General features: G+C 54.4%; 2 protein-coding genes across 8 annotated transcripts in view; both read left to right on the plus strand.

Annotated features, from left to right (window-relative positions):
• Positions 1 to 435: 435 nt before the first annotated feature.
• Positions 436 to 9439, plus strand: QTRT1 (queuine tRNA-ribosyltransferase catalytic subunit 1). The gene is made up of 10 exons (XM_045992300.1): positions 436 to 721; positions 893 to 961; positions 1060 to 1198; positions 4829 to 4907; positions 4990 to 5105; positions 7135 to 7273; positions 7541 to 7616; positions 7738 to 7847; positions 7949 to 8036; positions 8132 to 9439. Exons 1-10 carry the CDS (start codon positions 479 to 481, stop codon positions 8282 to 8284), a joined length of 1212 nt encoding a protein of 403 aa, XP_045848256.1. The 5' UTR covers positions 436 to 478; the 3' UTR covers positions 8285 to 9439.
• A 1386-nt stretch (positions 9440 to 10825) lies between these two features.
• DNM2 (dynamin 2) overlaps positions 10826 to 13241 on the plus strand; it is an 85461-nt gene continuing 83045 nt past the window's right edge. For 4 of the 7 annotated variants that reach the window (XM_045991270.1, XM_045991269.1, XM_045991272.1 and 1 more), the window contains exon 1: positions 10826 to 11146. In XM_045991270.1, the coding sequence (XP_045847226.1) occupies positions 10986 to 11146 (161 nt within the window). In that variant the 5' untranslated portion in view covers positions 10826 to 10985. The remainder of the gene's footprint in view (positions 11147 to 13241) is intronic. The other 3 variants (XM_045991275.1, XM_045991268.1, XM_045991273.1) reach the window with 1 other exon arrangement.

Here is a 13241-nt window from a genome sequence, read left to right on the forward strand (position 1 = left end):
GATCTCTATACATCCATGCTTCTCAATCTTCACAAAGTTTATTTTTATTGATTTGTTAAAAGATTTTAAGTAATCTCTACATCCAGTGTGGGGCTTGAACCTAAATCCCCCAGGTCAAGAGTGGTATGCTCTACCGACTGAGCCAGCCAGGCGCCCCTTCCACAACGTTTTTAATACCAAAACACCATTATTCGCCCCGTTTTATAGAGGAGAAAATTAACGCTTGGAGAGAGGCTTTGATTGTAGAGCAGAGAAGTGACCGGGGTAGGATTCGAATCCATAACAATATTTATTTGTCGGACCAGACACAGCGGGTGGGAACTAACTAGCCGCTCGGCGGGGACGAGCATGCAGGCGTCCGTTGCCATGGTTCCCTCACCCGCTTCCAAAGAGACCGCCCGCGGCCCCCCTCACGTGATCTTAATCAACATGGCGCCGCCCAGGGTGTTGCAGTGCCCACGTGGTTCCCTTAGCTAAAATGGCGGCAGCAGTCAGCCCGACGTCTCTGGAGTCGGCCCCGCGGATCATGCGGCTGGTGGCGGAGTGCAGCCGATCCAGGGCCCGGGCAGGGGAGCTACGGCTGCCGCACGGGCCGGTAGCCACTCCCGTGTTCATGCCAGTGGGCACGCAGGCCACGATGAAGGGCATCACGGCCGAGCAGCTGGATGCTCTGGGCTGCCGCATCTGCCTGGGCAACACCTATCATCTGGGTCTGAGGCCGGTGGGTCGGTTCTGTCTTGATGGGGAGATGGCAGGTAGTGGGGAGTACGGGCACCTCCGAGGCACGGGCAGGAGGGAGCGGATGGGACCGTAGGTGGCCAGGCCTGTCCTCTATCATGAGCCCTCAGGGTAGCGCTCCCCGCTAACCTGATCCTTTCTTCTCCTGACCCAGGGCCCCGAGCTGATCCAGAAGGCGCACGGTCTGCACGGCTTCATGAACTGGCCCCACAATCTACTGACGGTGAGGTGGAGTCGGGGCCGGGATCCCAGGGCGCTTCTCGGAGGTGGACATTCTCCAATCCCACCCCCCTGACAGCCCTGCGGTGGGATTTCCCTCAGGACAGCGGCGGCTTCCAGATGGTGTCTCTGGTGTCCCTTTCCGAGGTGACGGAGGAGGGCGTCCGCTTCCGTTCCCCTTATGATGGCGACGAGACCCTTCTGAGCCCGGAGAAGTCCGTGGAGATCCAGAACGCTTTAGGTGAGCGAATCGTAGGCCACCTCCGCTTGCCTTGCCTCTAGAGGGTGGAGGTGAGGCGGGCCGGGTCCTTAGGGGATGCTCGGTTTTGGGTAAGTCACTCCCCCTGCCTGAGCTCCAGAGAAGCCAACTCAAATATGATAGCTCACGGAAGTAATGACGCAGTGTTCGTACATCTCTTAACACGGTGCCTGGCATGTAGGAGCTTTTGTCATTATCTCTAAAGCTGTTCTTTCTCTTAAATGGCAAATTAGCGGGGCAAGGATAAATTGGAAAACGAGAGCAACAAGGGGGCGATGGGGGAAGCCTTCTGTCCTTCCTGTTTCCATCAATATCCTTCATCCCTTGATAAAGACAATGAACATTTCTGTGGTATATATTATATATATATATATATATATATATAGTGCACATTATGTAGTTTTTAGCTGTACCTCCTTCCTGTTGTCTTCCTTTCTGAAAAGCCCGTATTTATTTATTTATTTATTTATTTATTTATTTATTTATTTGGGACAGAGGAGGGGAGGGCCAGGAGGAGAGGCAGAAAGAGCATCCCAAGCGGGGCCCTGCTGAGGGAGGAGGCAGAGGTGGGGTTGGAGGTGGGGCTCCGTCTCACCACCCGGCGCCTATTCATTCATTCATTCATTCATTCATTCATTCATTGTTGGAGGTGGGACTCCGTCTCACCCAGGCCCTATTCATTCATTCATTCATTCATTCATCATTCATTCATTCATCGTTCATTCATTCATTTGTTCGTTCATTTATTCATAAATTTGCTCCTTCAAGAGATGAGTTCCTTTCCTCCGCAGGGTGTCCCAGGCTCTGAATTTTGCTGATCACATCCCCACGGTGCATGTAACCGTCTTCTTCTGCCTTCTGGACTTACTGTAGTTGGTAGTCAGATCTCGAGGTTTGCGCAAATCAGGTTCTGGTTTCCTGTAGCGAGAGAGCTTCACAGTGTGTGTATTTCCATCAGGGAGCGCCTAACCTCTGCTGGGATCTCCCCGGGAGCCATCGTGCTCTTTGCCTGGGACTCTCATGCCATTAGGAGTTCCAAAGTGGTCATGTTCTTTCTTCATCTATCACCCAGGTTATATATTTTTTTCTTTTTAAAGATTTTATTTATTTGACAGAGAGAGAGAGATCACAAATAGGCAGAGAGGCAGGCAGGAGAGAGAAAGGGGGAAGCAGACCCTCTGCTGAGCAGAGAGCCTGATTCGGGGCTCAATCCGAGGACCCTGAGACCATGACCTGAGCCGAAGGCAGAGGCTTAACCCACTGAGCCACCCAGGCGCCCCAGCCCGGCTATTTCTGTGAAGAGAAACGTCCCTCACCTACCTACTCCTGGTAGATGAAGTAGTTCAATTTATATAGGAAAAGTAGGATTCATTCTTTTCCTTATTTACGAGTTCTCGTGGATTGATTACTTAGCATATTCTAGCAGGGATGAATGAATCTTTAGTGTTTTTAGGATCACCGTGTAACTGTGAGTTGGTTGGTTGGTTTGCTTATTTGTTTATTTAACCATGGGTTTAGATGTATTTGATGTGTCTCAGTTTCTTCAGTTGAATCAATCCATATTGATTCTCCAATTGCCCCATCTTTGGTTTGTGTGATGCACCGTGCTTTTTTCCTGGACTGATGCATCTTGGCAGTGTTCCCCTGAGCTTTTCTAACACGTTTAAATCCACAGCCCCTCATCTGAAATTCTTCATGTTAATCCAGAATTGTAGTATTTGAGAAGGATAATGCAACACACATAGTGTCCTGGTAGGTCTGGGCAGTTCCCTGTTAAACTTCCCTCTTTTTGTTTTTTTTTTTTTTTAAGATTTTATTTATTTATTTGACACAGAAAGAGAGATCACAAGTAGGCAGAGAGGCAGGCAGAGATAGAAGGGAAAGCAGGCTCCCCACCGATGCAGGGCTTGATCCCAGGACCCTGAGACCATGACCTGAGCCGAAGGCAGAGGCTTAATCCACTGAGCCACCCAGGCGCCCCAACTTTCCTCTTTCCGTTAAAAAAAGATGGTGGGGTGCCTGGGTGGCTCGGTGGGTTTAGTGTCTGCCTTTGGCTCAGGTCGTGATCCCAGGGTCCTGGGATCGAGCCCCGTGCTGGGCTCCTGCTCAGTGGGGAGCCTGCTTCTCCCTCTACCTGCCGCTCCCCCTGTTGTGTTCTTTTTCTCTGCGTTGCATAAATAAAATCTTTTTAAAAAATTTTAAAAATTAAAAAAAAAATAAATCATGGCAAAATACACGTAACATAAAATGTACCATTAAAAAATAAAGCTATCAGGGCGCCTGGGTGGCTCAGTCGGCTCAGGTCAGGATCCCAGGGTCCTGGGATCAAGTCCCTCATTGGGCTCCCTGCTCCGCAGAGATCCTGCTTCTCCCTCTCCTTCTGCGGGCCGTTCTGCCCACTTGTGCTCTCTATCTCTCTGTCAAATACAAATAAATAAAATCTTAACAAAAAAAAAAGCTAGCACTATAGCCCTTTTAAAAATTTATTTCTAGGGGCGCCTGGGTGGCTCAGCGGGTTAAAACCTCTGCCTTCGGCTCAGGTCATGATCCCAGAGTCCTGGGATTGAGCCCCGCCTCGGGTTCTCTGCTCAGCTGGGAGCCTGCTTCCTCCTCTCTCTCTGCCTGCCTCTCTGCCTACTTGTGGTCTCTGTCTGTCAAATAAATAAATAAAATCTTAAAAAAAAAAATTATTTCTAAAGTTTACTTAAGTAGGCTGCATGCCCCATGTGGGGTTTGAACTCATGACTGTGAGACGGAGAGTGGGGAGCTCTACTGACTGAGCCAGCCATCTGCCCTAACTCTAACTGTGTTTAAGTGTCTGATTTAATGGCACTAAGCACATTCACACTGTTGTGCAACCGTTCATCACCATCCTTCTCCAGAACTCTTCATGCTGCGAAGCTGAAACCCTGTTCCCATTAAACACGAATTCTCCATCCCCCTCCTTCAGCCTCTGGCTGCCGTCATCTACTTCCTGTCCCTAGACTTCTCTAGGGACCTCATATACATGGAATCGTACAGTATTTGTCATTTTTTGTGTCTGGCTTTGTTCACTGAGCCTAATGGCCATGACATTGTAGTATTTTTTTTTTCCTTTTTGAGACTGAATAAGTCACTTGCTAAATCGGATTTTATTAAAGATGATGACTATCTTGGGTTTTGCTGCCAAATTCAATATGCCGTAGGCGTGAGATAAAGTCTTTGGTTTTGAGAAGTTTCTAGATTTTGGAATTGTGGGAAAGAAACATTGTGTTAAGGGTTGGACCCTGACTTACTGTGAGCCAGACACCTGTTGACGGGCACCTGGGCTCCCATGGTCCCGTTGCCTGCCACACCAGGGTGGTTTGCTTTGTATACACAGCATTTTGCTCGCAAAGGTTAATTCTGCTGGAGCGGGATTTCATTCCCTGTGCCCGGGCAGGGCTTTAGCTGGGGTGAGGTGAGATCTGATGGGTATTTTCAAAACCTCCCTCTGGTTGTTGTATGAACAGACTGGGGGGGGGGTGCTGTGTGGAAGCCAGCAAGACCCAGGGAGGCACTTCGAAGGTCCAGCTTCTCCCCAGCAGGAAGTGAAGGCTTTCCCAGTGATGGTGCTTCTGTCTTACCCCCCAGGCTCGGACATCATCATGCAACTAGATGATGTGGTCAGCAGCACTGTGACGGGGCCACGCGTGGAGGAGGCCATGTACAGGTGTGTGTGTCTCAGGGAGCGGATCCTAGTCCTGTAGCCTTGTCCGCTTCCCCTACGGCTCATGACTTGGGCCCTCTCACAGGTCCATCCGCTGGCTGGACCGGTGCATTGCAGCCCATCAGCGACCAGACAAGCAAAACCTCTTTGCCATCATCCAGGGTGGGCTAGACGCGGATCTCCGGACCACCTGCCTCGAAGGTAGACCCATGCGCTGGTCCATCCAGGGCTTGTCCATCACTGAGGGCCCCCCATGGGCCTGGCATGTGATGGTGCGCACGGTGGTTATTGAGGGGTGGAAGGAATAGCTGAAGCAAAGGCCCGGGGGCAGAATGGACTAGAATGTTTGCTGAATGATAGTCACTTCAACAGCTGGCGGTTGGGGGGTGTTCACTGGATGCTACGCCGTAGACCGGTCACAGATTGATCCAGAGTTTTCATAACCATCCTATAAGGTGGGAACTCCCAGGTTCCTGAAGTTACAGAAGAGGAACCTAAGCACAGGGCTGTACAGTCACTTATCCCAAGCCACGCAGTCTGGACGTTGCAGAGCTGGGGTTTAGACCCAGTTCTCGGGCTGTAGAACCCACAGCATTTACCAATGCAGGTGCTGATTCCTCCCCAGGGTCAGGAGTGAGGGGTGGGGCCCAGGGCATTGTGCTGACATTGGAGGCCCTGGGATACCTCACTGAGGTACTGGGGAGCCATGGGGGGCTGTTGAGTGGGAGAGTGACAGCGATCAAGAGACATCATGGAAAATATCCCTGTAGGATAGGAAGCAGAAAGCACATAAAGAGGCTGGAGTATTTGCCCAGGGGAAGAGTGACAGGCCTACATGAAGGCCGTGGCCATGGAGACAAAAGGGAGCTAGAAATGGGGACTCAAAGGCAATGAAGCATCATAGGCAAGACTCTGAGTCCTGGAGTTTGGGCGGCCGGATCCAGACCGCTGATCTCTTGCATCATAGCTGTGCACCCTTGGGTTAGTGGCTTGGCCTCTCTGAGGCTCCCTTTTTTCCTCTGTAAAATGGGCACATGTTCCCAAAGTCATGGGTCAAAGTGAGAGGACAAACAGGAAAGTCTGTCCAAAGTCTTGGGCCTCCGCCTGGCATCCGTGTGTACCATTGGGCAGAGCGTCCTTGTTGTAATTCCTTTTGTTCTCAAGCTCCCAGTGCCCAGCTCCCAGTCCAGTTAGTCTTTTTAACAGAGACCCCCCAGGCAGAGACACATTTCCTGTCTCAGCTCAGTATGTGTGGACATAGATGAAAGCAGAAACCAAGACTTCAGGAAACATTAGCCTTAACATGTGAAACATTTCCTGGCATTCTCTGTTCACTCATTTAAAAAAAAAACAACAAAAAACCACGCTGGTCTTGCCCTAGCAGATTTGGTTTGCGGCCACTCTGACGCTGCTTCTCAAAATGCTCCAAGCTCGCCTGTACCAGTACTGTCTGGCTTTTCCCCACAACTGGATCAGGGTCCGCGGGGAGGGGTTGGGAGGCCACATTTGAACAACTTGTCCCCCTACCCCGTTGATTCGGCTGCTCATTCCAGCTTCGAAAACTGACCCTTGGACTGGGTTCATTTTGTCCATGCTGTGGCCTCCCTGGGTTGAACTAGGCAACTGGGGCCCCAGACACGGCTGGGCTTGGAGGCTGGACCCGGGTTCAAATCCAGCCTCTGGCATATGCGGCCTCTGGCCAGCGTCGAAACCCGAACACCCCCAACAACGGTGCAGAGCTGCCTTTCTGGGGCCTACTGGCCCACTTTTAAAATGCAGAATGCTCGGAAACTTGCCCCTAACTCCTTTGGTGGCCAGCCCAGACCTGTGGGGTTATTTACCCTAGTTGGTGGGAGTCTCTACATGTTTTGCCGCCGAAACGTTACAGAGTTTGAGGACAGACTATTATCCGGCACGTGGGATGTTCTAGATTCTAGAATCTGGGAAATGCTCGGTTTCCAAACATACCTGGTGTTGTCTTCGGTGTCGGTGAAGGGAGCAGAGGCTGTGGGCCTGTCCTGACGATTGCGGGGGGGAGGGTGTCACACGCGGCAGGCGCCCAACAAATGGGAGCTGAGAGCGCCAGCGGCCTTTAGACGGACAGACAGACACTCCCCTCCTTTCTTCCCGAGGGACTGTGGATGTCTGGGCAGGGTCTGCCCCAGGGCTGCCAAGGAGGAGGCGTATTTTCTTTTGCCTGGTGGCCCCTCACCTTGCCCTGTACCCCCAGAGATGACCAAGAGGGACGTGCCGGGCTTCGCCATCGGGGGCCTGAGCGGGGGCGAGAGCAAGGGCCAGTTCTGGAGGATGGTGGCGCTGAGCACCTCAAGGCTGCCTAAGGACAAGCCACGCTACCTGATGGGGGTCGGGTATGTGGAGGGAGGGGATGCGGCCCTACCTGTGGGGAGCGAGCAGGTTCCTGGGCACTCCTGCCGGGGGCTGGTGTTGGTGGAAGGACACAGCCCTGCCTGGGAGGGGACCGGAGGAGGACACGGCTTTCCTCTGGGGGCGGTTCGGGGGGTGGGAAGGTGGCCCAGTGTCCGGGGAGTCGGGGTTTCTGCAGGGTGGGGGGAGACCTGAGTGTGTGAGCAGGGCATGAGGTTCTCTGCTCCCTCCTGCCACGGCCGTCCTCTCAGCTATGCCACCGATCTGGTGGTCTGCGTGGCTCTTGGATGTGACATGTTCGACTGCGTCTTCCCCACGCGGACGGCGGTGAGGCCCTGGGCACGGGGCAGATGGGGGTGGGCTGGGGGCAGGGTGGGGGGGGCGGTGCGGAAGAAGACCTGGTTGACACCCCCCCCCCCCCCTTTGCCCTCGTCCACCGCTCCCCCAGCGCTTTGGCTCAGCTTTGGTGCCCACCGGGAACCTGCAGCTGAAGAAGAAGCAGTACGAGAAGGACTTCCGGCCCATAGACAACGACTGTGCCTGTCCCACCTGCCAGAAGTAGGGGAAGCTGGCCCGGGGGGGGGGGGGGGGGGGGCGGGGGGAAGGGTGTGGATGGCAGCAGGACGCCGCGGGGCTGAGCCGCAGCCTCCTGTCCGCAGGCACAGCCGGGCCTTCCTGCATGCTCTGCTGCACAGCGACAACACGGCCGCCCTGCATCACCTCACCATCCACAATATTGCCTACCAGGTGCCCGGGTGGGCCAGGCCCTGGGGGCGGGACTGGGGAGGGTCCTGGGGCCCCTTGGCTGACACCTTGGCTGACATCCCCCCTCCCCCGCGCAGCTGCAGCTGATGAGCGCCGTGAGGGCCAGCATCGTGGAGAAGCGCTTCCCCGACTTCGTCCGGGACTTCATGGGCACCATGTACGGCGACCCTACCCTCTGTCCCACCTGGGCCACCGAAGCCCTGGCCTCGGTGGGGATCACTCTGAGTTGATCTGGTTTGGGGGGCGGGAGGGAAGGGACTGGGAGGTACCGAAGGATTTTTTTTTTTTTTTAATTATTATTGAATTTAGAGTGTTATCTGTGCCTTCTTGGGAAGGTGGCCTGTCTTGGTCCTCTTCTTCTGAGTGTCCCTGTGGCCAGTGTGTCATTCCCGTGTTGTGTCCAGTTCCACGCCCCCCCACCCCCGCTCCCCCCCATTGATGATAATAAGTGACCTTGGCAGCAGCTGCTCTCTGGAAACCACCTGGCGCAGCTCGGCATGTAGGACGTACCCCAGCACGGGAGCTGTGTCCTTTTTCCCGTGGCTCAGGCCCCCCAGCCAGCCTGAGGGTGGGTACTTGTTCCCCAACTTTCCACAGGTGAGGAAACAGGCAGAGAGGGAAAGTAGCTTGTCCAAGGTCACCATTGAGAGGAAGCCCCTGGCTCCGGAGCTCCTGCTCTGAGCCTTGACTCTTGATGCATGGCTTAATTTTGCTGTCGGTAAACACAGTGATGGTGACGGTAGGTGTGATCCAGCAGGTGCTTACACTGTTCTTTTTTTTTTTTTTTTTAAGATTTTATTTATTTATTTGACAGAGAGAGATCACAAGTAGGCAGAGAGGCACACAGAGAGGGGGAAGCAGGCTCCCCGCGGAGCAGAGAGCCCGATGCAGGGCTCGATCCCAGGACTCTGAGACCATGACCTGAGTAGAAGGGAGAGGCTTAACCCACTGAGCCCCCCAGGTGCCCCCCCCAGTACTGTTCTAAGTAGTTGCCATGTGTGTTTAATTCTTGCAACTTTGTGATGCATTTGTAGCTACAGTCCCTGTGTCACAGATGAGGAGACAGGTTCAGAGGAATGAAGTGAGCAAAAAAATAGGCACCTGATCTAACCTAGATGGGACCAATTATAGAGCTGATGCTCTTAGAAGAGAAGATATGGGTTTTTATATTGAAAAAGTGATCCTGTGTACAATGTGTAGGAGCCACTATTCTAATAGCATAAAAATGAAACTATTTGATCGGTTTGTGTATTCTCCCAGAGATTTTCCATGTATATATATTTTTCAAGAATGTGGGCGCCCTTTGTGTGCAGTTCTGTACTTTTTTTTCCTCTGGGTATATTTCACATTGTTTACACGTCAGAACATGAAGACTTCCTGTCTTACAGCTGTTGCACAGTATTTATTTAACGAGCTCAGCGAAGGGGATGTAGGGTGTTTCCAGGCTTCTGTCACAGCGGTCAAGGCTGCAATGCCAAGCCTTGTAGGATGACTTTTTGCCCACCTCTCTGGGACCCGGGTTTTAGGTCTTGGAGCAGGCATATACCACTGGCCACTGCCATTCCCCTGTTACTGCCTCATCAGCCCCCTTCCCTACCTCCGTTGCATCTGACTCCTTATTGGGCTTCTCTCTGGCCAGTCTATGCCCCCGGGAATCACTTTATAAAATACTTCCACCTATCCCTGGCTTTTTTTCCCACGAGGTCAAGATTCCTAGTTTCCAGAACCCCCAACACCGATTGCAAAATAGTATCTTTACTTGGGGACAGGATCCGTTGAGTTTCATTGGGTACTCGAAAAGGTCACGAAACGCTCAAGCTGAAGAAAGAAGCAAGGGAAATAACGTTGCAGGCGGTAGCGGAATCCAGTCGGGGCGTGAGCGGAAGGTAATCCTAGGAAAGGGCACAGCATTTGCAAAAGCGTGGAGGTGGGACTTTACAGGAATGAAAATGAGAGCCAACCATGCAGCGCTAAACCGCCTCTCCCCAGGAACTAACAACGCCGGACTGCCCTTCAAAGCGCTTTGAAACACCGCGCGAAATGCTGGTTTGCAACATCGGGCCGAGATGTTTTCTGGGACTTGTAGTTTTCTCCAGAGGCCGGAAACTCAGAAGCGACTATCACTACCGGGTCCGACCACGAGGTGTCGCCCTTCGGCGAGTATGGTGCGCCTTGTTCTTTACTCCAGAAGACTCTCTAACAGACTTACCACAATCACAAGAACGGGAGATCTTTGATTGACGGAGGAGTTCTCGATCAAAGTCAGGATTCGGAGGTCAAAGCCCGTCCTCTTTGGCTTTGTTGGCTAGAGGAATGGAGTGATATTTATATAAACCAATGGGGAATTCTTAGGGAACTAGGTAGCGTCAAGTGACAAACCAGAGTCGATGAATCGATCCCTAACGTCATTGGCCGGCACTGTTGACTGGCGGTTCTTCCTACCAATAAGACTTGGGTGTTCTTGCCATAGGGTGCCTCCCACAACAGGCGGAGCCTATTTTGCCTATATTTTCCGAAACACCGCCTCCTGGCCTTGACAACTCGCTGCCCCCACGCTATTGGTTCTTGCGCAAAAGCGACAGTTCTGGAGTCCAATGGGCCCGCCGGGAGGTCTTTCGGGGGAAGGGTCACTCAACCACAGGCCTATACCTCTCTTTCATTGGCTCGCGTGTACGAGTGGCAGTGCGATCGGCCAATCGGGAGCGGTGAGAGGGCTTTGGGCGCAGCCCCGGGGCCCGGGCGGGAGGTCGCTCGGGTCGGGTGTCGTCTGAGAACCGGATGAGGCGGCGACTGTGAGGCCGAGCCGGGAGCGGGCGTCGCGCCGAGGCCCGGGCGGGCGGGGAGCAACGGCCGCGGACGCCGCGGGGCCGCGTCGTTAAGGGCCGGGGCAGGCGGGGAGCGCGGGGCGCTCGGGCCGGGGCCACCGGCGCCATGGGCAACCGCGGGATGGAAGAGCTGATCCCCCTGGTCAACAAGCTGCAGGACGCTTTCAGCTCCATCGGCCAGAGCTGCCACTTGGACCTGCCGCAGATCGCCGTGGTGGGCGGCCAGAGCGCCGGCAAGAGCTCGGTGCTCGAGAACTTCGTCGGCCGGTGAGCGAGCGCGGCGGCGACGGCGGGCGGGCGGCGGCCTAGGGCGCGGAGGGCGGACCGGGAATGGCGCGCCCTGCGCAGCCGGCGTAACTGCGGCGCTTGCGTGCCCGCGACGGGGACGGGGACAGGGAGGCGGGCTCTGTGGGACGCCCTGGGCGGAGGGCTTCCTGCAGGGTCTGGGGATCCGGCTCAGGCCCTTGGAGCGTCTCACCGACTGGGGGGCGTGGGCCAGGAAGTGCGGTGGACCGTCGCTGACTCTTCTGGTCCCCAGCTTTCGTGGCTGAATTCTACCATCTGGTTGCCAGTGGGTCAGGGTTAGGTCCCTCTTCTCTTGTCTGTCCGAAACCTGCCAGCTAGATACCTATTGGTTCGACCCCTGTGGTCTGGCTGGCTGTTGATTTATCTGGAGCAGCCCCTGCCGTCTGGTTGGCTGTCTCTCTGTCCTGGATAGAACTCCTTGCCACCACCATTTGGCTGTCCATCTGTCCAGTTCCTCAGGGCGGCCCCTGCTGCCTGGCTAGCTGTCTGGGGTGACCTGTGCTGTCTGTCCACCGGTCCGTGCCGCTCGCAGACTTTAACACTTAGCCGTGCCTCTGTTGGGTTACTCTGGCTGGCCTCTGCAGCCTGACTTGGCTCGCTGGACCCTGGGGGACTCGGTTGTCTGGTTCTCCTAGGCTGACTCCAAAGCCTGGTCCCTGGCAAACGCTGGCTTCTCTCCCGAATGGATCCTTTTGTCTGTCTGTACAGGAGTCTGGCGTTATCTTAGTCTGCCCATCAGTGCTCTGGCAGGCCCTGGCTGTCTGGCCCCACCTCTGCAGTAGCAAGCGGGTGGTGGGAGCATGCAGAGGACAAGGGAACTGAAGGATGAAACCTGAATTTCCCTGTCAGTCAGAAGTAGGACCCTGCGGGAGAGCCTTTCTGCAGGATTCTTTCCCTGCCCTTGTCACAGTGCTCTGGGGCCCCAGAACACAAGCTACATCCCAAGCGAAAGCCTGCAAACTGGGGGCCCTTGTTGGAGCCTGATCAGGCTTTTGGGCAGCCCTGGGAAGCCTCAGTTTACCCATGTGTCCAGTGGACAGACTCTGCTCTGTGGGCTGTTTCCAGGATTCAGGAAGCGGATGAATGAGAGCTGGACATGTGGCCTCCAAGGGTGTTGGGTTCTTTCCTCTTCCTTCCCCCGCTTCTTGCCCTTCTCCCTCCCAGATGGACTGTCACTTCTCCATTCTGGGAAGGACTCGATTTGTGCCGGTGGCTGCTGAATGATAACATCATAGTCATCGTCATTATGACTGTGGTTGTTATCGGTGTTCAGGGGTAATGTTCCTGTGGCCGGCCGCAGGCTGAGTTCTTTTGTCAGCATCTTGAGCCCCACAGTGAGCGAGGTGGAGGTTCTCTTATCCCCAGCTTAGGCACGAGCAGGGAGGCTCAGTAAAGACTCATCCTTGGCCCAAGGGCACCAGGCTAGGGCTCGTTGGAACCCAGCTGGGTGCCCAGCCCCACCCTGCCTTCCCGGAGGCCCGGAGTTTTGCTCTCAGCGGCATGAATTTCCTCCTTTGCTGCTCCGTCTCTGGCGCCTTGCCTGTTGTCCACTGTGGCGGAAAGGTGTGGACTTGGGGTCAGCAGGGCCTGGGCTGAGCCTTGGGCTGGGCTGTGGGCCCCTTTGCATGGTTATCTTCCTCCCTGCCCAGGCTTTCAGTGAGCACACAGCAAAGTTCTGTCCATGTCATTTGCCTTGTGACCTTGCACAGGTAACCACCTCTCGAGCCTCAGTTCCCCCTCCTAAAAATGGGGTGATGAGTCCCTCGACAAGACTGTTGCCGTGATGCAGGGATATGGTGTGTTGAAAGTACTTAACACAGTGTCCGGCGCACAGTAGGTCGACACGGACAGGCTGTTACTCCCCACTCTGGTTCCTCTCATATCAGCAACAAAAACTGATCAGAATGAAAGTGTTTCGAGTTACACACTGGACTGCTTTGAAGCCCGATGAGGCGGACACTGCTATGATCCCACTTTACAGATCAGACAACCGAGGCTCAGCAGAGCACTCATGATCAGGGCCATTCAGTGAGGAATTGGGGGCTCTAGGTTGGGG

The sequence above is a fragment of the Meles meles genome, chromosome 20, assembly GCF_922984935.1.
Source record: "Meles meles chromosome 20, mMelMel3.1 paternal haplotype, whole genome shotgun sequence".
Classification (NCBI taxonomy): Eukaryota; Metazoa; Chordata; class Mammalia; order Carnivora; family Mustelidae; genus Meles; species Meles meles.

Bases quoted from the DNA above. Each gene is read 5' to 3' on its own strand.
- QTRT1 (XM_045992300.1), top strand. From the start codon at position 479: ATGGCGGCAGCAGTCAGCCCGACGTCTCTGGAGTCGGCCCCGCGGATC. The intron at 1,199-4,828 runs GTGAGCGAATCG...CTTACCCCCCAG, and splicing joins GGAGATCCAGAACGCTTTAG to GCTCGGACATCATCATGCAA. The intron at 4,908-4,989 runs GTGTGTGTGTCT...GCCCTCTCACAG, and splicing joins GTGGAGGAGGCCATGTACAG to GTCCATCCGCTGGCTGGACC.